The 26,942-nt window shown below is 48.1% G+C and overlaps 1 protein-coding gene across 7 annotated transcripts in view; it reads left to right on the plus strand.

Annotated features, from left to right (window-relative positions):
- Positions 1–25,933, plus strand: part of RNF32 (ring finger protein 32) — a 38,098-nt gene extending 12,165 nt beyond the window's left edge. For 3 of the 7 annotated variants that reach the window (XM_043590028.1, XM_043590025.1, XM_043590027.1), the window contains 2 exons: positions 23,830–23,997; positions 25,046–25,933. In XM_043590028.1, the coding sequence (XP_043445963.1) occupies positions 23,830–23,997; positions 25,046–25,297 (420 nt within the window). In that variant the 3' untranslated portion in view covers positions 25,298–25,933. Of the gene's footprint in view, positions 1–2,478; positions 2,655–12,219; positions 12,682–23,829; positions 23,998–24,210; positions 24,461–25,045 lie in introns of those variants that run through there. The other 4 variants (XM_043590029.1, XM_043590030.1, XM_043590033.1 and 1 more) reach the window with 4 other exon arrangements.
- The last annotated feature ends 1,009 nt before the right edge of the window (positions 25,934–26,942 follow it).

Here is a 26,942-nt window from a genome sequence, read left to right on the forward strand (position 1 = left end):
GTCGTTATCGTGCCTTCAGTGTGCAAGGCACAAGTGACCTCAGTCCTGTGCTTTGGGGGAAGAGGCTGATGTTCACGACGTGCTTCCTGGTTTTATCCGACTCCCTATCTGACCTTCTCGGGCGAGGCGCCGTCTCTGTGTATCTTGTAATCCCCCCTTCCTCATCTGCGCCCCGGCTGGGGGGCTTCTGAGAGCGCCCGGAACTGTACAGGGGTCCTGGAGGTAAGTGCGCTGAGGCTCGGCCCTCAAACAGGACGGTGCTGGATGTTCCCAGGGCCCTTTCCCGTCACTCAGGTCGTTGGTCCGGGCGACATAGTTACGGGTGTGTGCAAAAGAAAATTGGGACCTTGGCTGACTGTGATGGCATTATGTCCCGGATTTAATCAAGAAAACACAGCTGATTTGTGCTCAGGAGCAGGACAACACCAAATGCAACGTGTGAGTAAATAACCCTAAAACCCTGTATCTCGAAGACAAGACCGCACCACTGATGGAGGGAGGAGCTTGTAGGGCAAGGGCAGCCTGAGCGCCGGGGGGGGGGATGCACCACGAGTGCTGCCTGGCCCCACGGGAGGCGTCCTCTCGGGCCCACGGGGGACAGAGGCGCAGGGTGGCTCTGGCGGATGAGCGGGGCCCACAGCAGCCCCTGCTGGCTGCCCAAGTGGAGGTGGGCAGAGGGAGGGCGGGGGCTGTAGAGGGAGAATCCGCCATTCAATATAAGAAAAAACTATTTTCTGAGTCAACGATGCACGTTGTAGCGTGAACTGAGGAGCAAAACATATTTAGGGAAATGGGACAGTCCCGGTGAAAGCCCCCTGCCCACATCGGCGTACGGGGTGGACACGAGAAACGCCGTGCGTTCTTCAGCACCATCTACTGGACAGGAGGGACGGCCAATCGGCTACAACTCCCAAAGTTACTGCATAAGAAGAGTATGTGCCACCTCCGTTTGTCGTGGACAAGTGACCCTTTCCTCTGAGGGCGCTGACCTCCCTTCCGGCTCTCTGTTCCCCTGAGCTTTGTATCTAGTTTTTAAAAGTCCTTCTCCACCGACCAAGATAATGGGCTGCCTGCTGCTCACCGCGGTACACCTGTCTTCTGGCCAGTTAGCTGTCCCAGCGCCGTCCTCCGCCTTCCTCACACCCGCCATCTCTCCAGGGGTCACTCACTCTCAAGTCCGCGAATGGAGTTCTCGGCCTGCTATTTTCTCTACTCTGCACACTGACAGTAATTCTACTGACAGTAATTCTTAGTAATTCTAATGTAATAATGGCTTTCGAATCAGAAATTATTGATTTTTTTCTCTTAGAAAATTTTAATTACACATGATAGTCATTTTACCCATGCGTGTAAATTTTTCATTTGCATACGCCATCTTATAATCATTTTTGAAAATATAGGCTACACTTTTTCACATAAAGCAGAGTCATGAGACTCGACCGATTCTATATCTACACACAAATACGTGCGCGCGCACACACATAAACACACAATTACATACCCATGCACAGACACACGTGTAAAGACACACACGGTGATTCAGATCGTTCTTCCCCAAAAGTATTGATTTAATGTTAGACTCAATTTGTTGCACAACTAGGCATTTGATAATTTTTTCAGCTGTCTTTTTTTATTGTTATTACTAACTCTGTAATCCTCGCTCTCTCTGCTGGTTTCCTAAATCTCTGTAATTTCTTCTTACCTCATACTACTCCCTTATCCCATTTGGCCATAAACACCGAAATCTATACCCAAGCCTCATTTTATTTTTTTTTAAATGTTAATCCCAGTTATTTAACACACAGTGTAATATGTTCCAGGTGTACAATGTAGTGATTCAACACCACATCACCCGGTGCTCATCCACAAGTGCATCCTTAATCCCCTATCACCTGTTTCCCTATCCCCCACCCACCTCCTCTTTGGTGACCATCAGTGTGTTCCCTGTAGTTAAGAGTCTGTATCTTGGTTTGTCTCTCTGTCTCTCTTTTTTCCTTTGCTCGTTTGCTTTGTTTCTTCAATTCCACATAAGAGTGAAGTCCTATGGTATTTGTCTTTCTCTGACTGACTGACTTGCTTAGCACTGTACTCTCTAGAGCTATCCATGTTGTTGCATATCTCAAGATTACATTTTTTTATGCCTGAGTAATATTCTATGGTGTATCTATGCCACATCTTTATCCATTCATTAGTTGATGGACACTTGGGCCGCTGCCATAATTTGGCTACTGTAAATAACGCTGCAGTCAACAGGGGTGTGCGTATCCCTTTGAGTTAGTGTTTTTGTGTTCTTTGGGTAAATCGCCAGTAGTGTAATTACTGGGTCCTGGGATGGTTCTCTTTTTAACTTTTTGAGGAACCTCCATACTGTTTTCCAGAGCGGCTGCACCAGTTTGCATTCCCACCAGCAGCGCAAGAGGGTTCCCGTTTCTCCACACGCTCGCCAACACTTGCTGTTTCTTGTGTGTTTGATTTCAGCCATTCTGGCAGGTGCGAAGTGATGTCTCCCTGCGGTTTCGGTTTGCATTTCCCCGATGGTGACGATGAGCATCTTCCGTTTCTGTTGGCCATCAGCATGTCTTCCTTGGAGAAATGTCTGTTCATGTCTTGTGCCGTCTTTTGATTGGATTATTCGGGGTTTTTTGGTGTTGACTTATGTAAGTTCTCCATATATTTTGGACACTAGCCCTTTATCAGATAAGCCATTTGCAAATGTCTTCTGCCATTTGTAGGTTGTTTTCTAGTTTTGCTGTTTCTTTCGCCATGCAGAAACTTTTTATTTTGATGTAGTCGCAATAGCTTATTTTTGCTTTTGTTTCCTTTGCCTCAGGAGACATATCTAGAAAAATATCGCTACGGCCGATGACAGAGACATTGCTGCCTATGTTCTCCTCTAGGATTTTTATGGTTTCAGGTCTTCTATTTAGGTCTTTAATCCATTTTGGTTTTGTTTCTTTATGTTTTATTTTTGAGAGAGACAGCGTGAGCAGGGTAGGGGCAGTGGGGTGGGGGTGGGGGTAGCGGGCAGAGGATCCAGAGCGGGCTCCGTGCTGACAGCAGAGAGCCCAATGCGGGGCTCAAACTCACAAACCATGAGGTCATGACCTGAGCTGAAGTTGGATGCTCAACCAACTGAGCCCCGCCGGTGCCCCGGTTTTCAATCCATTTTGAATTTATTTTCGTGTATGGTGTAAGAGAGCGGTCCCGTTTCATTCTTTTGCACGTGGCTGTCCAGTTTTCCCAGCACCACTTGCTGAAGGGACTGTCTTTTTCCTATAGAACATTCTTTCCTCTTTTCTTGAAGATTAATTGGCCTCATGATTGTGGGTTTTCCTCAGTCTGGATTTTCCATTCTGTCGCACTGACTGTGTGTCTGCGTCTGCACCGGCCCCGGACTGTGGTCACGACTACAGCTTTGTTAATGTCACTTGAAGTCACACGGTTGCGGTGCACCCAACTCTGCTTTTCTTTTTCAAAATTGCTTTGGCTATTCGGGGTCTCTTGTGGTTCCATATACATTTTAGGATTGCCAAACCTCATTTTAAATAAATGAAATGTGCATTTACTGTTAGGTGGTGTATTCGTAGTAGGTACACCCCCCTGCCACTGCTCCTGGTTGCGTCTGTAGACACATGCCTTACAACAGTTGTCCCCCCTTGTCCCTGAGGGGTGCATTCCAAGATCCCGGGGGGATGCTTCAAACCACAGATGGCACCGAACCCTATATAAACCACATTTTTTCCTATACATACATACCTATGATAAAGTTCAGTTTATAAATTAGGCACAGTAAGAGATTAAGAATAACTGAGAGAACAATTATAATGATATCCTGTAATAAAAGTTATATGACTCTGGGTCACTCTCTCAAATATCTTACTGTCCTGCATTCACCTTTCTTGTGATGATGTGAGATGGTGAAATGCCCACGTGACAAGGTGAAGGGAGGCGAGTGACGTGGGACGTAGCGCTGGGCGCCCACTGACCTCTGATGACGCATCTGTTCCGGGACCACGGTTGACCATGCGTAACAAACTGGAGAGCGAGATCGCAGAGAAGGGGCGGCTGTATGTTTGAACGTCTGTGTGGGTGGAGCCCAGAGGCTGTCCTTTTCTACATAGACCGCCTCTCAGTCACTTATTGAATGGCTCTTGCAATTTAATGATTTTTCTCCTACGTTTTTCAAACTGACTTGCTAAGCTATAAGCATGGTCTATAAAGTGTTAATCTACAATTTTAATCTATAATTTTAAATGCAATGTGTTTTAGTGATATCCGAAAGATCATTGAACTACTTTATTGAATTTCACATTACCCAGGATTCTATAGATGCATCCAGACCATGCGGCTGCATACACAAGTGATAGCCTGCAGAGAGCTCATACCAATAAATTACGATAAACTACTGGGTGAAAGAAAGACTGTCAAGGGATAAGACATGCACACAGTCTCAAAGTATCATCCCAAAGATCATATATAATTTACAAACAGCATGAGAAGGCTTTACACTGGAAAGATCTGACAGACATCTCAGCCCAACAGACGAAATTACCGATAACCAGACAACTGGACGCTATGTATTCCTAATGTACACAGAGTGCGCCAGGACAAAACATGACCTGTGCACTTTCATGCCAAAAATGCTTCACCTGAAACCAGTCAAGAAAGCATGTAATCAGGCACCTGGGTGGCTCAGCTGATTAAGCACCTGACTTCGACTCAGGTCACGATCTCGTGGTTTGTGAGTTTGAGCCCCGCATAGGGCTCTGTGCTGACAGGCCAGACCCTGGAGCCTGTTTTGGGTTCTGTGTCTCCCTCTCTCTCTCTCTCTCTCTCAAAAATAAATAAACATGAAAAATAATAAATAAATAATAACAATTAAAAATAAAATGGGCACCTGGGTGGCTCCGTCGGTTGAGCGACCGACTTCGGCTCAGGTCATGATCTCGCAGTTTGTGAGTTCGAGCCCCACGTCGGGCTCTGTGCTGCAGCTTGGAGCCTGGAGCCTGCTTCGGATTCTGTGTCTCCTTCTCTCTCTGTCCCTCCCCAACTTGTGCTCTGTCTCTCTGTGTCTCTCAAAAGTAAATATGTGAAAAAAAAAAAACTTTTAAAAAAGATGTTCAACCTTACTCATAATTAAAGAAAACTCAAATGAAAAAAATCTGTTTCACCTACTAGATTAGCAAGAATTGGAAATTCTGATGATAATTATCTAGTATTGATGACAATGAGAGGAAAATGGACATTCTTACAAGCCATTGGCAGAACTAAGAATGTACTTCTGGCTGAAAGCTCTCTTTGAGCCCCCTAGAAATTGACCCTACAGATCTACATGTTTGCTAACATATATCAATGACTGTGTTCACTATAGCAATGATAATGAGAGAGAAGGAATCATAAGCAGCTAGAGTCTGCCCCCAACTACATCCATACAGTGATTACCACACAGCAATTATAAAGACCACAGTAGATATGTATGTGGGGGTATAAAAAGATTTCCAAGAAGAGGCAACAAGAAAGGATAATGAGTAGGAAAGGTAACATGATAGGGCTGGGGTGCCATGGTGGCTCACATGGTTGAACGTCCGAATCTTGGTTTCATGGGTTTGGGCCCCCCATCAGGCTCTCTGCTGGCAGCACAGAGCCTGCTTGGGATTCTCTCTCTCCTTCTCTCTCTGCCCGTCCCCCACTCACACTGTCTCTGATTCTCTCAAAATAAATAAATAAACTTAAAAAAAAGATGATAGGGCTAAAATATAATTACCACAAACATGATTGAGATGAATTTCCCTATTAAATAACAAACTTGAATTACATTGAAAAAATCTAACAGACACATTAGAATCCAATGAAATAAAAATGCCCTATATAAAGGCATGCTCAAAAATAAATGATGCATATGCAAAAAAAAAAGTAGTAAAATCAATGAATATTAAAGTACACTTGGAAATTCAGAACCTGAATTATACACTGTTCCTGTGTTCATGACAGTGAGCACACTGGTATTCTGTGGTGTATGGCTAAAGCTGTACTTAGAGGATGATTAGTGTCATGCACACTTATTATTAAACAAGAAAGATGAAAGATCATGAACTAAACATTCAAATGAGAAAGCTATACTGATTAACACTAAAAAAATTTAAATGCAGAAAGTAGAAAGTATAAAGATAAAATAATTTGTTAGGATAAAAGTAAAATTGTAAGTGAAGCCAACAGCTGATATTTTGGGAAAAAGAAACTGAAGAGGAAAATTTCATCAGCATTTAAAAAACTAACAATGACTAGGTCTCACCAGAGTTAAAACAGATAAAACAGAATGCAGACACATGGAATAGGAGGCATAACCGTATATGTAGAAATCATTTTAAAATGATAAAAGACTTGTATGCAAACTCATGCTGTTAAGTCTGAAAAATCATATGAACATATCTCAATCTTTACTGAAAATACTAAATTAAATATCCATTCCTAATAACAGCAAACACGAGCTAGGTGACATTTCCTTATCAAAGTAAAGACCATACATCAGAAACTAAAAACACATTTTTTAGATAGTGAAACCCTAAAGATGTAAAATCAGTTACCCACTATCATCACACTTCAGTCAATCCTTACCAATGCAATAATACAAGAAAACAAAATATTAGTGTGTGTGTGTGTGTGTGTGTGTGTGTGTGGTGTTTATGGGCATTATATAATAGTACATATATTGTTTATACACATGGATTTAAAATCTATAAAATCATTTGAAGAATTAGAACTATTCGAAGATGTTCACATTCACGATAAATATGCAAGAATTGTTTCTTATAGAGCAACAATAATCAGATATAAAGTGCAGGGGAAAAGGATCCCTTGCATAATAGTTAACAACTAAAATTAAACTTAACAAGGAATGTACAAGTACTGCTCAGAAAAAAATTTTTTTCTGAGGGTGACATCAGCAACACGGCCACATTAAATGTCCCTCACTCATAACCGCCCCCCACCCATCAGCAGCAACAGTCTGGTATCCCACCACAGGTAAGAGTGCCTTTGTAGAACTGTGGAAGCCAGCACCAGAGGGTAAGGGACCCAGAAGGACTGTTGCCTGCCCATGGGTCTGGTAATAGGGATCACATTTTGGTTCAAGCTGTGGACCCCAAAGTGGCCCATGAACCTGCTCTTGACCCTCTTGGCCAGTCTGTTGAGCCCCCAGAGAGCACTGCCTCAATTACCCACATACAAGAGAACCTTTGTGAAGTCCAGGTTTCCCAAGGAAAAGTTCCATGACGCCCACAGGAATGCTTTGGAGAGGGTCAGAGGAGGAGTTAGACTTTACCCATGTCACCCTGCCCCAAGGAGGCACTCAGGGCCAAGAGAGGTCTTCTCCCCCATGATTTCTCCTGCAGGGGAATGTGAGAGCATGTGAGTGAGCACCCAGCCTCCTTGTGTGCGTGGGATGCTGCCAGAGAGGCTCCTCCTTCCATCCCGAGTACTGAGTCTTGAAATGCATAACGGGGGGTTGGTGGGGGGTAGGGGGAAAAGAAGCTGGAAGTGCAGCAGATGGGCTCTCGGAGGGCAGGAAAGAGACAAGGGTCCTACTGACTGTGCTGTGGCCCCCATTAAGAAGCCCCCCTGGGGGTGCCTCACCTGCATATCCCCCCCAAGCGGCTCCCAGTGCTACATGTGCCTTGCCTACACCCTGCGGCTGGCTCCCTGTGCACACTCCTGATGGTGAGTGCAAGCTCTGGCAGGCAGCTAGTGAGCACATGCAGAAAGCCAGCCCCAATCTGTGGGTGAAGGAGAGACCACAGGCTTGAGCTATGGCTTCACCATTGGGAAAGCTAAAGGAAGGCCATCAGCACCCAGCCGGGAGCCATCCAGAATCCAGAGAAGGCATCCGAGCATAAGAATTCCGCCACAAGAGGGAGCAAGACCTGTGGGGTAGGAGAGAAAGCCTCTGAGTCCAGAGCAGGGCTGTGACAGAAGGTACTGCTCTCCTGAGGCCAGCCAGCACAGAACAGGAGGCAACTGCTACTTTGCCATGAAGACAGCAACACGGGACCTCAAGGAACTTGAAAACCAAGGGGACATGATTCCACCAAAGGATCTCAGCAACCTTCCAATAACCAACCCCAAAGACCTAGAGAGCTACACTTTACCTGGGAAAGAGTTCAAAATAGGTGTTTGAAGGAAGCTCGGTGAGGGGCAAGAAAACACAGAAGGAGGGGCACCTGGGTGGCTCAGTCGGTTACATGTCCAACTTGGGCTCGGGTCATGATCTCACGGTTCATGAGTTCGAGCCCCACATCAGGCTCTGTGCCGACAGCTCAGAACCTGGAGCCTGCTTCGGATTCTGTGTCTCCCTCCCTCTCTCTGCCCCTCCCCCACTCTCTCTCTCTTTCAAAAATAAAATTTAAAAACTTTAAAAAAACACATCTGAGCATTGGAGCATCTGATGAAATCAGGGAAATGATACATGAACAAAATGACAAGTTCAACAGACAGAAACAATAAAGAACCAAATACATTCTGGAGCAGAGAACAGAGATAGAAAGCATCCCTATCAGATTGGATGAAGCAGAAGGAAGAATCTGTGATCTAGAAAAAAGGAAATTTGAAATTATCCAGTCAGAGGAAAACAAAAAGAAATTTAAAAAAGTGAAGAAAGCATACCGTCCAAGGAAACGGTCTGTGAATTATGAGAGTCTCAGAGGAGAGAGGAGGTAGCACAGAGAAATAGTGACTGAGAACTTCCCAAATTGGCGAGAGATTTGGATAGTCAAGTTGATGAAGTCACCAAACAAACGCAATTTAAAGAGATCTTCCCCAAAAACACATTCTAATAAAACTCAAAAACCAAAGAATCTTAAAAGCAGCAGGAGAAAAACCACACTCACAAGGGAATACCCATGAGGCTGTCTGCAGGTCTCTCGACGGAGACCTCGGAGACCAGGAGAGAGCAGGACGAAATATTCCAGGTGCTGAAAGGCAGATCCTCCAACGGAGAACGCTCTCCCTGGCAAAGGTGTGCTTCAGAGATGAAGGAGACAGACCAGACTGAGGGGGGTCCTCAGCACTAGGCCAGCCTCACAAGAAATGCCACCAGCTCTTCCTCGAGCTGACACGAAAGGGTGCTAATGAGCGACGTGAACGTGTATCGCTGCACACAACACAGCAGCGAAAGTAGGCGCGCGGGCGCGTCCAGATTCCTCTAACACTGTAATGTGGTGGGTGTTAAACTCTTAACTGTCTAGATTAGAGGACAAAAGTATTACAGATAACGATAGGTACAATAGTTTGTTGATGAGTACACAATATAAGAAGAGGTCAACTGTGACATCAAAAACATAAAATGGGGGCGGTAAAGGGTGGAGGTTTTGTCTGGGATGTTAGCTAGGTTCTTACCAGTGTAAAATAGATTGTTACATCTATACAAGGCCTTAGCAAGGCTTGCGATAACCCCAAAGCGAAACCCACCAGGAGAGAATGAAGAGGGTCAGAGCACACCCCTGTGGGAAATCAATTCACAAAGAAAAGCAACAAGAGAGGAGGAAAGGAACAAGGAACCACAAAAAGAGCTGTCAAACAACAGGTCACTTCTCCAACCCAAAGGCGAGAAATGGCTAGACGGACTAAGAAAACAAGATGAACTATACACAGCCCGCGAGACTCACTGCAAGGACACACAAGCTCCGAATGAAGGGGCAGAGAAAGTACTCTGTGTGGACGGAAGCCCAAAGAGAATGGGGACGCCCACGCTTCTCATCTGACAAAACAGACTGTAACTCAAAAGCTATAACAAGAAACAAAAAAGGTAACTAGATAATGCTAGTGATCTAGTTGGGGTGAGTTCATCAAGAGAATATAACAGAAATTAACTCAAAATGGATTAAAGACTTAAATTTAAGACCTGACACCACAAAATTTCTAGAAGAAATCCAGGAAAAGTCTCCTTGACATTGGTTTTTGGCAATGGTTTTCTGGATATAACAACAAAAGCAAAAATAAATACATGGGACTGTGTAAAACTAGAAAGTCTCTGCACACAGCAAGGAAAACAGTCAACACAGTGAAAAGGCAGTGAACGGGAGAAAATATTTGCTCGTCAGATATCTGATAAGGGATTAATTCATATCCAAAACACATAAAGAACTCGTAAAACTTACCCAAAAACTCTGATTAAAAAATAGGCAGAGGGGCTAAACAGACACTTTTCCAAAGAAGACGTCCAGTGGCTGAGGGACACGCGAACACACGAACAGATGCTCATCATCAGCATCAGGGAAAATGCAAATCGAACCAGAGAAGAGCACCTCGCACCTGTCAGAGTGGCAGTGATGAAAAAGACAAGAAGTAACAAGTGTCGCTGTGACTGTGGATGAAAGGGAGGCCTTGTGCACTGCTGGTGGGAATATAAATTGATGCAACCTCTGTGGCAAACAGGATGGAGGCTCCTCAGAAAATTAAACACGGGGGCGGGGGGGGGGGGGGCCCGGGTGGCTCAGTCGGCTAAGCGTCCGACTTCGGCTCAGGTCATGATCTCGCGGTTCGTGGGTTCGAGCTCCGTGTTGGGCTTTGCAGTGACAACGCTGAGCCTGCTTCGGATTTTCTGTCTCCCTCTCTTTCCGCCTCTCCCCCTGCTCGCTCTCACTCTCTCAAAGCTAAACATTAAAAGTTTTTAAAGGAAATTAAAAATAGAACTTTCAATATGACCCAGCAATCCCACTTCTGGGTGCTCATCTGAAGGAATCGAAGTCAATATCTTGGAGACTGAGCTGCGTTATTCACAGCAGCCAAGACATGGAAACAACGTGCATGTCCGTTGAAAAAAAGAAATCCTGTTGGTGATGACACAGAGGAGCCTCTAAGGGCATTGTGCTAAGTGAAGTCAGTCAACAACAAATAGCATATGATGTCTCCTACACGTGGAATCTGAAAAAGTCGGACTCACAGAAACAGCACGGTGGTTGCCAGGGGCTGGGGGGAGGGTGTGAGGTGGGGGGACGTTGGTCAAAGGGGGTAAACTTCCAGTTACAAGAAGAGTACGTCCTGGGGTGTCGTGTGCAGCGGGTGACCGTCCTCCGAGAGCCCCGTCTCCTGCGCAGCAGTTAGACGCGGTGGCTTTCCTGCTCTCTCCAGCCTGGTCTGCAACAATTCAGCAGATGTCTTTGCTGACAAGCAAACGATCATCTTTATTTGAACTTTATTTGAGCCTTGGAATATCTGCTTACACGTATATTAAAGTTTGGGGGTTCCGACTACCGTGCCCTTTTAAAGATGAATCGTGTGAGTAGAAAACGTATTTCACAGTTGGGAAGTACAGCAGCCTAATGGCGAATAGACGTTAGACCCAGGAAGCACCCGTGCGCCCTGCCTGAGCGGAGAGAGTGGTCATGTCACCCAGAGGGACTTTATAAAAGGCTACCTTGGGGGCGCCTGGGTGGCGCAGTCGGTTAAGCGTCCGACTTCAGCCAGGTCACGATCTCGCGGTCTGTGAGTTCGAGCCCCGCGTCAGGCTCTGGGCTGATGGCTCAGAGCCTGGAGCCTGTTTCTGATTCTGTGTCTCCCTCTCTCTCTGCCCCTCCCCCGTTCATGCTCTGTCTCTCTCTGTCCCAAAAATAAAATAAAAACGTTGAAAAAAAAAAGTATTAAAAAAAAATAAAAAAAAATAAAAGGCTACCTTGTGTCTTGGTTTGATAGGCTACACTGTTTTATAAAAATATTTAGATAGCATTTTTCTATGAGAGACGATTTTATTACTTTCGTCAAGAAACAAACTTGTATGTTTTAGTTAAAAAAAAATTTGAACGGAGTGTTTTCCTTGAAATACCTATAAAAGTATTTTGTCGAACATAAGCTTGCCCAGTAATATGCAGCTTTAAAACCTAGAAAGCTCAGATGAAGATATTTGACATAAAAATACAACTCCTGGTCTTGGTCGCTCATCACCCCTCCTGCCGGCGTTCCAGATCTAAGCATGTGCGCTCCCAGAGCTAAGCGGGTGTGCTCAGGTCCAGCTTCAGGAGTTTTCCTAGTAATCCCCCCTTTAGAAAAAGCAAATTCCAAAGCCAGACCGAACAATGACTTAATCAAGGCTCCTCTGGGTGGGAGCCTCACTTTGTAGCTTTGTAATGTAGTCAGTGACATTCCAGAAATGCCAGGTTTTCCTGCAGAGCCTCGCCTTTCGCCTTTCGCCTTTCGGTGCTGCCTTGTGACGCCTGTGCCTTTTCACAGGCCTGTTCGCTTACTGCCCTGCCCACGACCCAAGTGTGCACGGAGCTGCCTGTCCACGAACGGTGAGAGGTGGCATGTTTGAGGTCTAGAAGCTGGAGAGCCTACAGAGCCGACCGTGCAGGAAGTATATGCTGTCCTCAGGGAGAAAGACGTCTGCACTCGATAGGAAAGGAAGGCAAAGAGGGATTGCAGTGTGACATTTGAGACACAATAAACGAGGAAGTGCCTGTTTCGTCTCAAGCTTCAGGATCTCGCCGAGATGGGTATGCGTTTAATGCCGTGGATTAGGTGAGCTCAGGTCATCCTGTTTTTACAAACTGACCTCCCTTACCTGTAACAGAACTGCGGCCTTGCGTGCTCCTTCCTCTGTGGCGGGGGATTAACGAGACCTCTCCTTTAGTTTCTGTGCGCCAGTTGGGTGTTGACCGATCAATAAAGAGGTGGTCTCTCTACAAATGTTAATGCTTCCATACGCTGAGAATCCCTTTTTTTTGCAGATTCGCCTTGCTTTAAAAAAACATCACCGGCACATTCCCAGCTGACCCAGAGCCAAGTGATGTCGTGTTACAATGTGGGCTCTTTTAAATAGGTTGTGGAAAGAAGAGAACGGATCAAACGTTGGGTTTTGTCCCCGGGAGTGTCAGAGAATGAAGCTGGCACCGCCGGGGACGGCGCAGCAGTCCTGGGGCTCTCTTGCAACAAGGCTCAGTGAACTCAGATCAGAGCCGCCCGGAAAGGTCAGGAAAGCCGCTGTGCTCCTGTCCCCGGTGTGAACAGAAAGCCCCAGTGTTGCCCAGAAGGCAGTGGTCGGTCCTTGATGCCTTTGATCCTTATCTAGAAATTCTGCTAGCACATGTCGTACAATTGAGGGATGGTCTTTTATTGCTGCAATTAAAACTTTTCAAATGCATTATATTATCTCCACCCAAGCTAAAAGTCCTGACCGTTGTTTAAAAAAGTAAGCTTAGTGATTTGTCAGATGCTGTGGTTGACTTTGGGGGCTGCCCGCTCCCACACCCTCCTACATGAGATTTCCCTTACTTTTTTCATTTACATCTCACCAAACAGCATAATGGTCTTAAAGTTTGTTTAGTCCTGTGACTGCCTTTATCACACGGAGACGGCAAACATTCTGTTGCTAACTTGAAGTGGCTCCAAGCAGCAAGACTGGGAGGATATTAAACCAGTAAAAGCTTATCAACTGATTCATTGATATGCTGTAAATTCCAGCCTTTTCATTTTGCTTTTGAGGGTGGTCATAAGTCAACACATTAGTAAGCAATTTGCTGACATCCAGACGGATCACTTAGAGAGGCCTCCCGGGCAGACAAAGTTCACCTGGGTACTTTTGTTAGTAGATTGTTTTTAATGTTTAGCCAGTAATGTTACTGGTAAATGACCAGTAATTGCTTTGCATATCAATAACCTGAACTCTTAGTTGATTTATCCAATATCTGAAGTGTGAGACTTGAAAGGAAAAATGTATGAAGACATTCACTCTCTTTAAAGTGGAATATTTTATACATTTTGTTCCTGTCGAGTGAATAATATTAACCATTGGTTTAAAAACTAGAACTCAATTGTCTTTTTTTTTTTTTTTTTTTTGGCCAGTTCTTGCCCTTTCAATTACTAAGGGCATCTGACCCTAATAACAGGAAGGAAGTAAAGAAGGACACTGAACACATAAGAATTCGAGATTTAAGAAATAGTTAATCATAGCTACACTTAGGCCATGGCTCTGAATTGGCCACAATAGGTGGTGGGTACGTACACGGCGACTTAACTTGGTAACATCACCCTTGCTGGCTTTGAATGTGCGAAGCTACAAGAGTAAGGTCACACCGGTTCACTTTTAGACATTTGCCGCAGATACATACTGAAGGATCCGCAGTGTATGTGTTAACAAGCTAATGTCAATGGTACGATCATAAGCTAAACGCCAAGCTTATTGAATCTTGGTAGTTGCAAGTAGCTTCAAAATCATTCCTCGTTGGCATTGTTCCTTTTTTTAAATCCCAAAAAAGATATTTTGCTACACCCCTTTAGAATCTGTACGTTGGGGGATATATGTGTCCTCTCTTCTAATCTACAAACGTAAAATCAATTTTTTTTAATGAACGCTAAGGGCCTCAGCGCCAATCAGATTCGTCCCTGAATGTAAGGAACCCCTTCCAGGCGCTAAGAAATACACACAGAAGAGATGAGAGCATCCAGCCGATGACAGGTGCCCGTGAGGGGCCAGAAGTGCTCTGTGAGAGTTGAGAGCGAGCTCATTTGCTATGAGCCCACGCACACCGGGCGTCCTCGCGGTCTTCAGGAGTCATTCGTGCAGGGGAGTCATGGAAACAGGGGAACGTGACAGTTATTCATGGGACTCTGTCAGTGACTTTGGCCGGCTGGGAAATTCCTACAGGGAAGTCATGAGAGGCCCCAGGGGACCTCGGCCTCCAGACAGGCCCAGGATGGGGGGTTGGGGATCAAGGCAGAGGTGGTGAGGGCAGGGCTCCCAGAAGGCCACTCGGGCATCAGAGGAGAGCTGGAGGCAGCCCGGGCTCCTCCCACCACACAGGGCCCCGCCCCCTCGTTCCCACCTGGCCCCTCCCACCTGCTGCCTCCTTCGAAGCTGTCAGACGCCCCGCCCCGCACACACCCTGTTCCCCTCTAACTCTGAGCCCCCCCCCGCCCCCCCCCACCGGGCTCCCCTTGTTCCCACCCTGCCTTCCTGCACACGGGCACCTGGGTCCGGGGCTGGCCCCGTGTGCACCGTGGGACGGCCCCGCTCCCGGCCCGTTAATCGTGCGGCACGCAGACACGCCACCGTAAAGTTATTCAGCCTAGATTGAATACGCTGCATTTTAATAGTCCTTAACCACCATTACACATAAAAGGAATTGTTACTTTTCTCATTTATGAAATGCTTTTAATTTCACCTAAGCAAGAAAGTGTGATTTGTTAACAAGTGTGAAAATGACATTACATCTGTTAGGCAGGCCAGTAGATACGAAATATAAATTAAATCACACTGTGGGGCACAGCACTCCAGATGGCTTCCAGTGACCCATGCCTGCGGTTCTGTGCTTTACAAAACCCGTCCAGGTCCCTCTCTGCCCCCCAGATCCCCAGGGCCAGCTCCTTGAGGGGGGGTCCCTCTCTGCTGCACCCACCTTCCCGGGGAGAGACAACAATAACTTGTGTCGTTAACGTCAACTTCAAAAAGTAGCGAGTGTCACAGAAATACAAAGAAATGGAGGGGACAGGAAGTGAAGTGGGGAGCACGGGGTTCGGGGCAGGGAGAGATGGGGGTGCAGACACAGACGGGATGGGGAGCAGCTCCCGGGAGCACAGGGGCAGGGTGCGGAGCAGCCGCCAGCTCTTGCTGAGCTGAGGGCACTCAGCGAAGGGCTGGGCTGGCGCGGTCCGGGACCACGGGACCCTTGTTCCTCGCTGGCCACTACCCGGCTGCCTGCCCACGCCTCGTTCTGCCCTGGTGTCTTTTGTCTGCTATTAAATGTTGTTCGAAGCAAAGAGGAATGTTTCAATTATTAGCTTAAATTGTATGCTGTGCGAGGCCAATTTGAAGCGCAAACACGAAAGCATTTAGTTCACGTGTGGAACCTCCAAAAGCACACAGTGTGCGTCTCCTGCCTCACACGTGTATATCTAACGCTTACCCACACAGATAAATTGTCCAATAAAACGGGGTCTGAGCCCTCGGCGCATGGCAGGGAAGGGCCCCTGGATGTCCTCGTGTCCCCCCTTCCTTCTGTGCCGTCGCCTCCCATCTAAGTGGCCGCAAGGGAGCCACTTAGATGTGACGCGCGAAAAACAGGACATGAAGGCCGTGTCCAGGAACCAGAGTTCAGGCGCGAAAGAGCATGGGGACGGGGCGGCAGCTTGAAGCAGACAGGCTACGAATTTTGCAAATGGGAATGATGCACAGCCTTCAGAAGCCCCAGGATCCCCAGTGTGATGAAAACACTAAAGAGGAAGGGCGTGTCTAGTGAAGCCACAGCCTTCTCAGAAGTGATGGCAGAAGCCGGAAGACCGAGCACAGCACCTCTGGGACTTGAGTGAGGCACTGACAGCCTTGAATGCCACACACACCAAAGGGGGGTTCCAGCGAGAAGCATGGCAGGGCGCCCGGCTGGCTCGGTCGGAAGAGCAGGTGACTCCTGACCCCAGGGTTGTGAGTTCAAGCCCCACGCCGGGCATAGAGATTACTTAACAAAAGAAAAAAGAAAAAAGAGAGGCAAAGGAAAGACAGTTTCAGACAAAAATGCCTTCACTAGAGGAGATTCTGAAAGGTGCTTTTCAGGAAGAAAGAAAATGATCCCAGGTTCCAAGATGCAAGAAGGGTGAAGTACAAGGTGGTAAAAATGTGGACAAACCTAACAGGCACAGGCTCTGTAAAGCAGGACCACTAACGTCTTCTAGCGTAAAAGAGAGGAAGAGACACCTTGAACACACAGAATCCCCCGCTAACGTGCTCGGGGACCCTCGCTTGCGTGGCGGGGTGAAAATTCCGACTGACCTCAGACGTTACTCATTTTAATATACATTTGTAGGGTGACTGCTGAAAGAACTGAAATGGAGTTTTAACCTTCAAATTAGCAGAGAGAAAAAGAGAGAGAGAGAAATGTCAGCGGAACAGAAGAGCAGAGAGAAAAGTAAGCCAATGGCAAGACAACTCGAAAATACAGAACAGGATGGACCAACGTCCCGCTGGATGGATCGGTCAGCACAAGCCCCGTCACATGACTTCGAAGGGGCTATTATGTGTGAGAACAAGAATAAGGTACGGAGGGTGGGTGCATAGACACACACACACACACACACAGAAAACGACAGGAAAATCTGGGGTGCTGACATCAGACAAAGCAGATACGAAGCAAAGGCATTGGGGACAGTGACACCCGGGACCTGTGGCACACACACTCCTTCAAAATACAAGTACATCACTTATAAAAACTGGCCACAGAAATTCTCATCATAGCATAAGGCATTGAAAACACAGAGGGGCACCTGCGTGGCTCCTTTGGTTAAGCATCTGACTTCGGCTCAGCTCAGGTCATGATCTCACGGTTCATGAGTTCGAGCCCCGCGTCGGGCTCTGTGCTGACAGCCCGGAGCCTGGAGCCCGCTTCGGATTCTGTGTCTCCCTCTCTCTCTGCCCCTCCCCCTCTTGTGCTCTCTCTCTCTCTCTGTCTCAAAAATAAACATTAAAAAAAATTAAATGTGTACATCATGATCTCTGACCACAGTGTACATAAGCTAGAAATTTAAAATAATTTTTAAATAACTAGAGATATCTCACACACTTGGAAATACAGAAACAGTTCTAAATAACCCCTTGGTAAAGAAGAAATTACAATGGAAATTAGAAAATATTTTGAACTGAACTGACAGCAAAATACATATCAAAACTTATGGAATATTACTAAAGCAGTATATTTCTTCTATACTCAGTATCTGTTGTAAGGTCAACATTTGAGTATAGAATTAGTTTATAATTCTCACATATTATAACATATCCTAAGCATTTATTTACTGTTTTGCTATATGGCACCACTTAGCATTAAGATTGGCCTACTGAGGGGCGCCTGGGTGGCTCAGTCAGTTAAGCGTCTGACTTCGGCTCAGGTCATGATCTCATGATCTGTGAGTTCAAGCCCCGCGTCAGGCTCTGTGTTGACAGCTCAGAGCCTGGAACCTGGTTCGGATTCTGCGTGTCCCTCTGTCTCTGTCCCTCCGCTGTTCACCCTCTGTCTCTCTCAAAAAAAAAAAAAAAAAAAAAAAAACAAATTAAAAAAAAAAAAGATCCATCCCCCCCAGATTTACTCGCCGCATCTGCAAAACTGGCCGGGCCATGTTTTCAACAAGTGCTGAGGGAGAGCCTGCCGTGGTCAGGGCACATCCCAGGCCCTTGAGAAATGTAAACGTGTTTGAAAACCCTTGAAAAACACCACAGGGCGTCATCAGTGTGAGGCACAGCACCCCCAGCCCCCAAGTTTGTAGCAATAAAGGCAGTGAGGCATGTGCCAAGGGCACTGAGGGCAGGAGGAGGTTGGCCTGGGGAGGTGACACTTGGGGTTGTCCTCACCAGGGCCACTGGGGAGTCACCAGACACAGCTGTTCAGAGCCGTCCCCTCTGTTTCCATCTACCGTGCTTTATCTCAAGCTGTGAGAAGTCATCGATGTGTCAGAACAGCGGGGACTCCTTCAGCCATCCTGGGCAGATACGCGTATGTCTGTTGTCACATACAACATACACGATAATATAAGTGTGTGTGTGTGGCCTCCACGTTTATTCTGTTGCCCTCTGAAGTGACCTCTGACGGCTCACAGTGATACCTCAACACCTGGAGTCGGGCACTCACACTCCCAGGTATGATAAAGAAAGCTGTGTTAAATAACTTTGACGCTTAAAAGTAAGCGGGTGACTTCTGTGTTAAATAACTTTGACGCTTAAAAGTAAGCGGGTGACAGCAACCCTCCGTCTCCGGAGAGACAGTTCAGATGCAGCTATCTGTGGCCCCCAGGTTCCGAGCCCCAGGTCGGGGGTAGGGCTGAGACTCCCGGGGGTGCCGCTGCTCCCAGGACCAGGCTTGAGAATCGGCACCCAAATCAACCACTCTCACACTCGTGCACTTTCTCCGGACAGCACTTCTGTGCTCAAAATAATTTGAGAACATGCCTTATAACCCGAAATCTTTTGTAAGGTCTGGAATAGAATGTGACCCCTCTTTTTTTCTGAGGCATAATTTTGGAGGAAGAAAAGACCTTACATTCCAAGTATGTATGAGGAATCGCTCTCACCTCAAGAGAACTCGCTCCCAGGGCACACGGACTGTGCAATATGAAGTTGAAGGCGGTCACACAGATTTCCGAGGAATTCTCCCTTTTACATGGTAGGGACACGCCTACTCTCCGTCATTTGCATAGAGGTTATCAAACAGTCAAAGGCCAAAACACAAAGGAAATAACACTCAAGGCCCTAGGAGACACGGCCTGCTGACGAACGTTAAGTCACAGTGTCGATTACAGTCGGTGTGGAAGAGAACGTGACTGCCAAAGAGAAGAGCATGTTCCTCCGGGCCTCTCAGCACAGGTGTTCCCTGATCTACGATGGCACCAGGTCCCCGTAAGCCCATCGTACGTCAAAAACATCATTAAGTCAAAAATGCATTCGGTACACCTAACCGACCCAAGACCCCAGCTTAGCTCAGCCGGCCTTGACTGTGCTCGGAACGTTCACGTTGGCCTACGGTTGGGCGGAATCGTCTAGCGCAAGCCTCTTTTACAACAAAGTGTCGAGTATCTCCTGTGATGCACGGAGGGCTGCACTGAGAGGGACGGGAATGGCTGTGCGGGTGCAGATGGCGGTCGGCGTGTCGGCTGTTGACCCTCGTGATCGCGTGGCTACTGGGAGCCGCGGCCACCGCCCGGCATCACGGGGGAGGATCAGACCGCCTGTCACTAGCCCCCGGAAAATACTGAAATTCGAAATTCCAAGTATGGTTTCTACTGAGTGTGTACCACTTCCACACCATCGTAAAGTTGAAAACTTTAAAGTCAAACTGCTGCAAGTTCGGGGGCGTCTGTATGGCTAAAAAACAATCGCAAACAAACCCCCGAAACACGAGTGCCTGGAAGATCCAACCGTCAGCCATGCGGACGCCTGTCGTGGCACAGCGTGGCCTTTCCCTGACACTCGGCGATCATCCTTATAACACCCGGGGACGAAGGCCGGCGCGGGCTCGCTCACCACAGCCACCCCTCCCTTCCTGCGTGTCCCCTCGTCGTCTTGTGGGAGGGAGAAGAAGAATCAGAGGGCACACCACATCCCTGCGGGCACCTTGTGAGGTCTGACCTTGGAGAAGCAGCCCCAGAGGTGACTTAAACACCGTGTTCAGCCGGGTCGGTCCACATCAGGGACACACGAGACGTCCACAGACCAGAACACTCGAAAGCTGGAAGTCCCGCGCATCCAGGATGTGTCCCCCGCATCACACCTAATTGTCTCTGAGATTCCGATAGGCTCAGTTTGCCTCACCAAGCCCGACAACATGGGACGGACCACATGGGTCCCTCGATCAGGACGCCTCCAACTGCTGGAGCAAATGCCCCCCAAACTTCAGTGACCAAAAGTAGGAGCCTCGGTGCCACCCACGAGTGCGGCGTGCCGGCCGGTAGGATGCGGGCACCGTCCCCCGCAGCCCCGTGCCCCGCCGTCCCCGGGGCCCCGAGACCCCACTTCCACGTGGAAGACCTATGCCGCGCGGCCTCACCTGGCACAGGAGGGATGGCAGTCACGGTTTCCAGATGAGACGGCAACTTCTGAAGACAGCTCTGCACTGGCGGGGGGGGGGGGGAGACGGCAAGAGGGCAGGCGGGTGGCGGCCACCAGCGTCACCCCCTGGCCCAGGCGATTCCACCGCTACTCAGAGTAGCCTGCAAGTATCTTACAAGCAGCCACTGCTACGGCCCCAGGTGAGCTAGCTCTCCGAGCCTCGGGCGCTGCGATCGGCCCAGACGCGGTTCTTCCCGGCGCACGAACGCCCCCACGAGCCCTCAGGCCGTGCTGTCCGGTGCCGGCAGCCACAAGCCTCTGGCGCTTGTCGAGTCCCTGACGTGAGGCCAGGGAGGCCAAATCGACACGCGCTAGACACGCTCAGGATCTCAAAGACTGAACAAGAGGAAAGAATAAAGCGTCTCAATAGTTACTCACGCGGTACGTCTTTGAAGTGGTAACATCTTGGATATGTTGGGTGAAGCAAGCTATTACCATTAACTTCACCTTTTCAAGGACTTTACAAAGCGTGGTTCCTCCAAGTCCAGGGTTCGTGTTACGTTTCCGCAGGACGGGGGTGACCCAGAGCAGCCAGCCCCGGGTCTTACCTTTTAGAGAGTTCTAAAAACAATTTTACGAGAAGGGCTTTTTCGAAGCGCATCGCACCCTGTCTTGAGAAGACAACGGGAAGGAAAGCAGCAAGAGCCCGTACAGTCCTGTCGCCAGAACCCCTTCTGCTAGTTTGAGTGGAGTCGACACACAGCGTGCAAAGTGGCGACTGCACAAGCGTGTGCGTCATGCCTTGCTCTCCACACGTGTAACCGCCACCTGTCACCGCCCGAGCCCGCCACGGCATCGGTGGCGGCATCCCCCACGCCGGCCTTTTCTTCCCGGGATTCGTTCATCCCATAATGAGGAGACTCCGTCTGCCCCCCCTCCCCCCTCCCCTCGGGATGTTCGTGTTTTTTAGATTCCACACGCGAGTAAAATCGCACGGCATCTGTCTTTCTCAATCTGACTTACCTTGCTCGGCACGCTACTCCCTAGGTACATCCATGTTGTCCCGGCCTCTTTATGGCTGTGTGATACTCCTGCGCGTGTGTCAGTGTCTGTATGTTACGTCTGCTTTATCCGCTCGCCCGTGGATGGACACCTGGGCTGCTGCCGCGTCTGGCCTTCCGTGAACAACGCCGCAGTAAACACAGGGGGGCGTGTATCTTCTCAAACTGGCGCTTTCATTTTCTTTGGGCAAACGCCCAGCAGTGGAACTATCGGCTCAGACGGCATTGTGACCTTTTGAGGAGCCTCCGTACCGTTTCCCACAGCGGCTGCCCCAGTTTACGCTGCCACCGGCACGCGTGAGGCTTCTTCCCCAAAACTCTCTGATAGGAACCATTCGCTCTGCCCCCACCCCTGCCCTAGTTGTTTCTGGTCTTTGCCTTTCCCCTTACTCTAATAAGCAGATCTCCACAATCTAACTGGGAACAGGAAACTATTCTCCCTTCCAAGCACCTCTAACGAGATGTAACGAGCCCTCTGCAATCACGAAATCGCTCTTCTATCTGGGCTTTGCTCCCAATGTGTTTGTTCCTGGAAAATCATGCAGGACTTATGGGAAGATGGGCAAGCCGTCTAAAACCCGAACTACTGTAATCGAAACACCAGCAAAACAAGAGCTGTCTCAGTAAAAACCCCACGAAAGATTTAGATTTATTAGATTTATTAGATTTCTAATAAACCAAAATTTCTACGGCTTTCCCCTTTTTGAAAAGGAGCAATGGCATCTTGACGGAAGAGCATGTACAGAAAAGCTGAAGATTCCTCACTTTGGAGAAATCCGGGAGAATCACACAGCAAATATTGCCAAGTCCGCACACGGCCAAGCAGAGTCCAGGGGAGGAGAGGAGAGCGAAGGATGTCGTGTTAAGCTACTTTGCAAGTTAGCACGTGCTACCAAGTAATGGCTCACAAACGAGCATACTGCGAGTCCGTGTGACTCCCGCAGCGTCTAGGCGTGCCCCCTCCTACTCGTCGGATCTGAGCAAATTCCAGATGCAAACACACGTCTAATGGCTTTGCTTCCCCCCGGCGATTCCAGCTCGTTGCCATCAGAAGGCGATAGCACATCATCCCACAGCCAGCTAAAACCATTCGTCCCGAGATCACTGTGTTTCTAAGTCCTTTTGTATCAAAAAGGCAGTACTTTATATTAAAAAGTAGTACTTCATAAAAAGAACTGAGCAGGGGAGGGGCCTTAGAGAACTCTAAGGACAATACTTTCAAAAGCAAACCACCTTAAAGTTGGAGATAAAATGCTGCCTCCATACGGTAGACTAGCAAGGGAAACGGAATTTTAAACTAAGTCCTAGACATCCGTAGCAAGGGGGTGTGCAACTGTCCATAAATTCATTACCCCCCATAAAGAGATTTTTGAGGTCCTCAGGCAATGGGAGTTTTCAAATTATGATGTTAGGGCTTGGTGAGAAAGGCAGAATGCCTAAGGAGTTTACAAGAAGGGATAATCTTTCTCTTGGATTTCTTTTTTTTTTTTTTTTTTTTTTTACGGTCACGCTAAAATGATCGTTCATAACATGCAGCCCCAGGGGGAAGGCAGCTGGGGGCAGAGGGCTGGCAAGAGCACTGCCTCCAGTGTCGCTGGCCCTCGGGCCTTGTGGCAGCCAGCGCGGCGAGGGCCGGCTTGAGCACAGGAGCGAAGGCTGCGGGGCAGGCCACAGTGGCACTAATCCTGAGCGATTCTAATGCCTCTCTCCTCTCCACTTCCTTTTCCCTCTTATGTCTTCGCAACTTTTAGTTACAGCGTATATTCCTTGTTAGCAACCACCAAGACTTAAAACCAGGCGAACCTTTGTGAATCTCTTTGCATAAACTACCCGAACATGGCTCTGTTAAGTAAACATCTGTATGTCTGTTTCCCCAAAAAGTCTTTTATTTAAATGTTTGGTGTTTTGAGAGAGAGGGAGGGGAGGAGCAGAGAGACAGGGAGAGACAGCGTGAGCCGGGGAGGGGCAGAGAGAGAGGGAGACAGAGAATCCCAAGCAGGCTCTGCACTCACTGTCAGCCCAGAGCCCGACACTGGGCTCAAATTCACGAACCCTGAGATCATGGCCTAAGTCGGAATCAAGAGTCAGATGCTTCACCGACTGAGCCCCCAGGCGCTCCCCTAAAAAGTCTCATTCAAAGGTAGAGACCTGAGGAAAGTTAGCAAAACAAGGCCCTCAGAATTCAAGAAGAGGCTTCCCTCCCGCCTCCGTGTAGAATTTCACCCGGCGTTAGCCCGCTGCCTCCCGTGTCCTTTCCAGTTCACAGAAATCAGCCGCCGCATACTGTGCTCCTACAACACAAACATAGAAGAGCTGTTTTCGGAAATCGACCACTGCCTGGCCATAAACCGAAGTGTTCTTCAGCAGCTGGAGGACAGGTGTGGCCACGAGCTCACAGACGGAGACTGGGAGAAGATCCAGATCCAGGTAGGCTTGGGTCACCAACCGGAAGCAGCAGAGCCCCCAGGAGTCTGGGTGACATTAGAGGGGGGACCTGGGGACCTGGCGGTGCCAGCCCTGGCTGTGCCTGAACCGGCGGGAGGGGGCGGGGGGTGGTCCTCGAACCTTCGCTGTCCAGTCTGGGGTGAGGTCAAGGCCCTTCAGCCGGAAACTGCTTTGATGATGCCTTTTTGTGAGCAGTGAGAACACCAAAGGGAAAACACCGCCCCACGTGTTACTTTCCTGGTTTTCCTTCAAGCCCGGGCCTGCCCTCCGCTTGCATCTGTAGTGGCCACGGAAGAAAGGGACACTCTGAATTCAACAGAGGAAAAACTTACTTAGAAAACGATGAAAATAGGAAAATCTATAAAGAAAGCTCAGCAGCTATCCAGGGTCAAGGATTTTGAAAAGGACTACTCTTTATTGCTTAATTAAAAGGAAATCTATGTCATTAATGTTCAGTATTTTATAAAGTATTTTTGTTTGTTTTAAAATTGCTTATCACATGGGCACCTGGCTGGCTCAGCCAGAAGAGCATGCAACTCTTTTTTTTTTTTTTAAGTTTATTTGAGAGAGAGAGAGAGAGAGAGCGAGAGAGCGCGCGCGCACAAGCAGGGAGGGTCAGAGAGAGGGAGAGAGAATCCCAAGCAAGTTCCACACTGGCAGCATGGAGCCCGACTCGGGGCTCAAACTCATGAACCATGGGATCCTGACCTGAGCTGAAGTTGGACGCTTAACCAACTGGGTCACCCAGGCTCTCCAAGAACATGCAACTCTTGTCTTGGGGTCGTGAGTTTGAGCCCCACACTGGGTGTAGAGATTACTAAAAAAAAAAAAAATTGCTTCGGCCGTGAGTTACTATCCCTTCCCATATTTCACAAGAGTAACAGTATATGTGCAATTAGTGTTATTGTAACACAAGATGGAACTTCATTTCTAGAATATCCCTGTCTCTTGGTATATGGTTCTCCCTTAAGTTCAGGAAGCTTCCCTTCACACCCTGCACAACCAACTCACTCCCTGTCCTCTGCTGCAGGCTCTGCACCGGGAGACCCATGAGTGTCCCATCTGTCTCACCCCACTCCCCACCAGCGGCGACTGTCGCCAGGACCCGGTGGAGATGCTCTGCGGCCAGCCTTCCCGAGAGATGGTCCTCCTGTCCTGCTCACATGTGTTTCACCACACGTGTCTCCTTGCCCTGGAGGAGTTCTCCCTGGGAGACAGCTCCCCTTTCCATGCCTGCCCCCTCTGCCGCTCTTGCTATCGAAAGAAAATTCTGGAATGTTGAATTCATAGTCAGGGAAAACTATCATTCCTGGGGGGGACGTTTACCTTCACTTTGGATAAACTGTATGGGTTTGGGGTTAAGTGCTATGGTGTAATCTGTTCTCCGATGAAACGTGTTTTTACCAGCTGTGTGTAGGAACCCTCGATGTATTTCTAAAGCTGACAACCTACCCCGTTTTAGTCTTCAGTCTGTAAAAATTTCAAACTGATAAGCTTAATCAGTTGAAATAAGTGAGGGATGGATAAAAGGTCGAGTTGCAGAGGTTCTGTACTTTGGTGATCTGCTGTGCTTCTTAGGTGATCGGTTGGGATTGCTCCCAGCAGCAAGATCACTCTCGTCCCTTCATGGTCATCCGGTTACCTGGCCTGTCTCCACGGAGTTCTGGTTGACACTGGGTCGGGCCTGCCAGGATGGCCTGTGCACGTGGCTGCATACACACAGCGACTGGGTGCCCAACGAGCTGGGAACCTAAAAACACTCCTTAAATTGTCTTAGAAACACTCCTTGCCATTCCTAATTCTCGTTTTGTAGTAATTGCTTTATTTCTATGTGATAAATGACTATTGTACTCCAGCGCTTCTAATATGTAAACCCAAAGTATAAAAATAAAATATTCAGTGGCATTTGGCACCAGGAGATGGTAAATCACGTTCAATGACTTCGAGCCGCTCTGCTGTAGCTGGTACGTGTGGACATCCATGGATGTCTGCTTGGGTCAGAAGGGTGTGACTGTGCTCTCCTCTTCCCGGGACCTCGCTGGTTTGCAATAACGAAGTACAGTTGTACAGGCCAAGTACCCCCCTGCCGTAGCGGGAAAGGCCCCAGATCTCAGTGGTTTGCAAAGAAGCCTGTTCCTCCTGAACCCCACAGCCCACTGGCGGTTGGGAGGGGGGGACGGGTGCTGACGGGGGTGCTCTCAGAAGCCTCTGGCTCCCCGGCTCCTTCCGACTTCTGTCTCATGGCTCCTCTGCCCTGAGTCCGTGAACGTTCTCATCGCTGGGGAAAAGCAGGCAGAGGTGCTTACCGGGTGGAGCTTGGGCGTCCAGGCACACGTCGCCACGGCAACAGCTAGCCGCAGGGCAAAGAGACCGGAAGCGGGAGCCCAGGAGGAGGAAGACGTGGGTCGCCAAGCCCAGGTGCACACGTGTCAGGGGTGCGGAACAATCCTGACATCACGTGGAAAGAAATCTAAAATGTATATTCCTTTCTTTTAATCTCATCCTTTCAAAATGCTCGTCTGATAGGTTTTATTTATAAATAGCTTTATAAATACCTATCACTTACGAATAAATACACATATATTGGAGTGTGCTCAAACATTTTGTTAATGATGGGGCACCCCACTGCAAAATTTGTCCAAAATCTGTTAACAGTCTTGTCCCACTCATCCACAGGGGATATGCCCCAAGACCCCCAGTCGATGCAGAAAACCACAGATGGTGCCAAATCCTATTTTCCTACTGCATCTCCTCCTATACATACATACATACCGATGATAAAGTCTAGTTTATAAATTAGGTTGTAGTAAAAATTAATACCTAAAAATAAACAGAACAGTGTACTGTAATAAAAGTCACGTGACGGTGGTTTCTGTCTCAGAGTATCTTACTGTGCTGTGCTCACCCGGTGAGGAGGAAGTTGGAAG

The sequence above is a fragment of the Prionailurus bengalensis genome, chromosome A2 (assembly GCF_016509475.1).
Source record: "Prionailurus bengalensis isolate Pbe53 chromosome A2, Fcat_Pben_1.1_paternal_pri, whole genome shotgun sequence".
Lineage (NCBI taxonomy): Eukaryota > Metazoa > Chordata > Mammalia > Carnivora > Felidae > Prionailurus > Prionailurus bengalensis.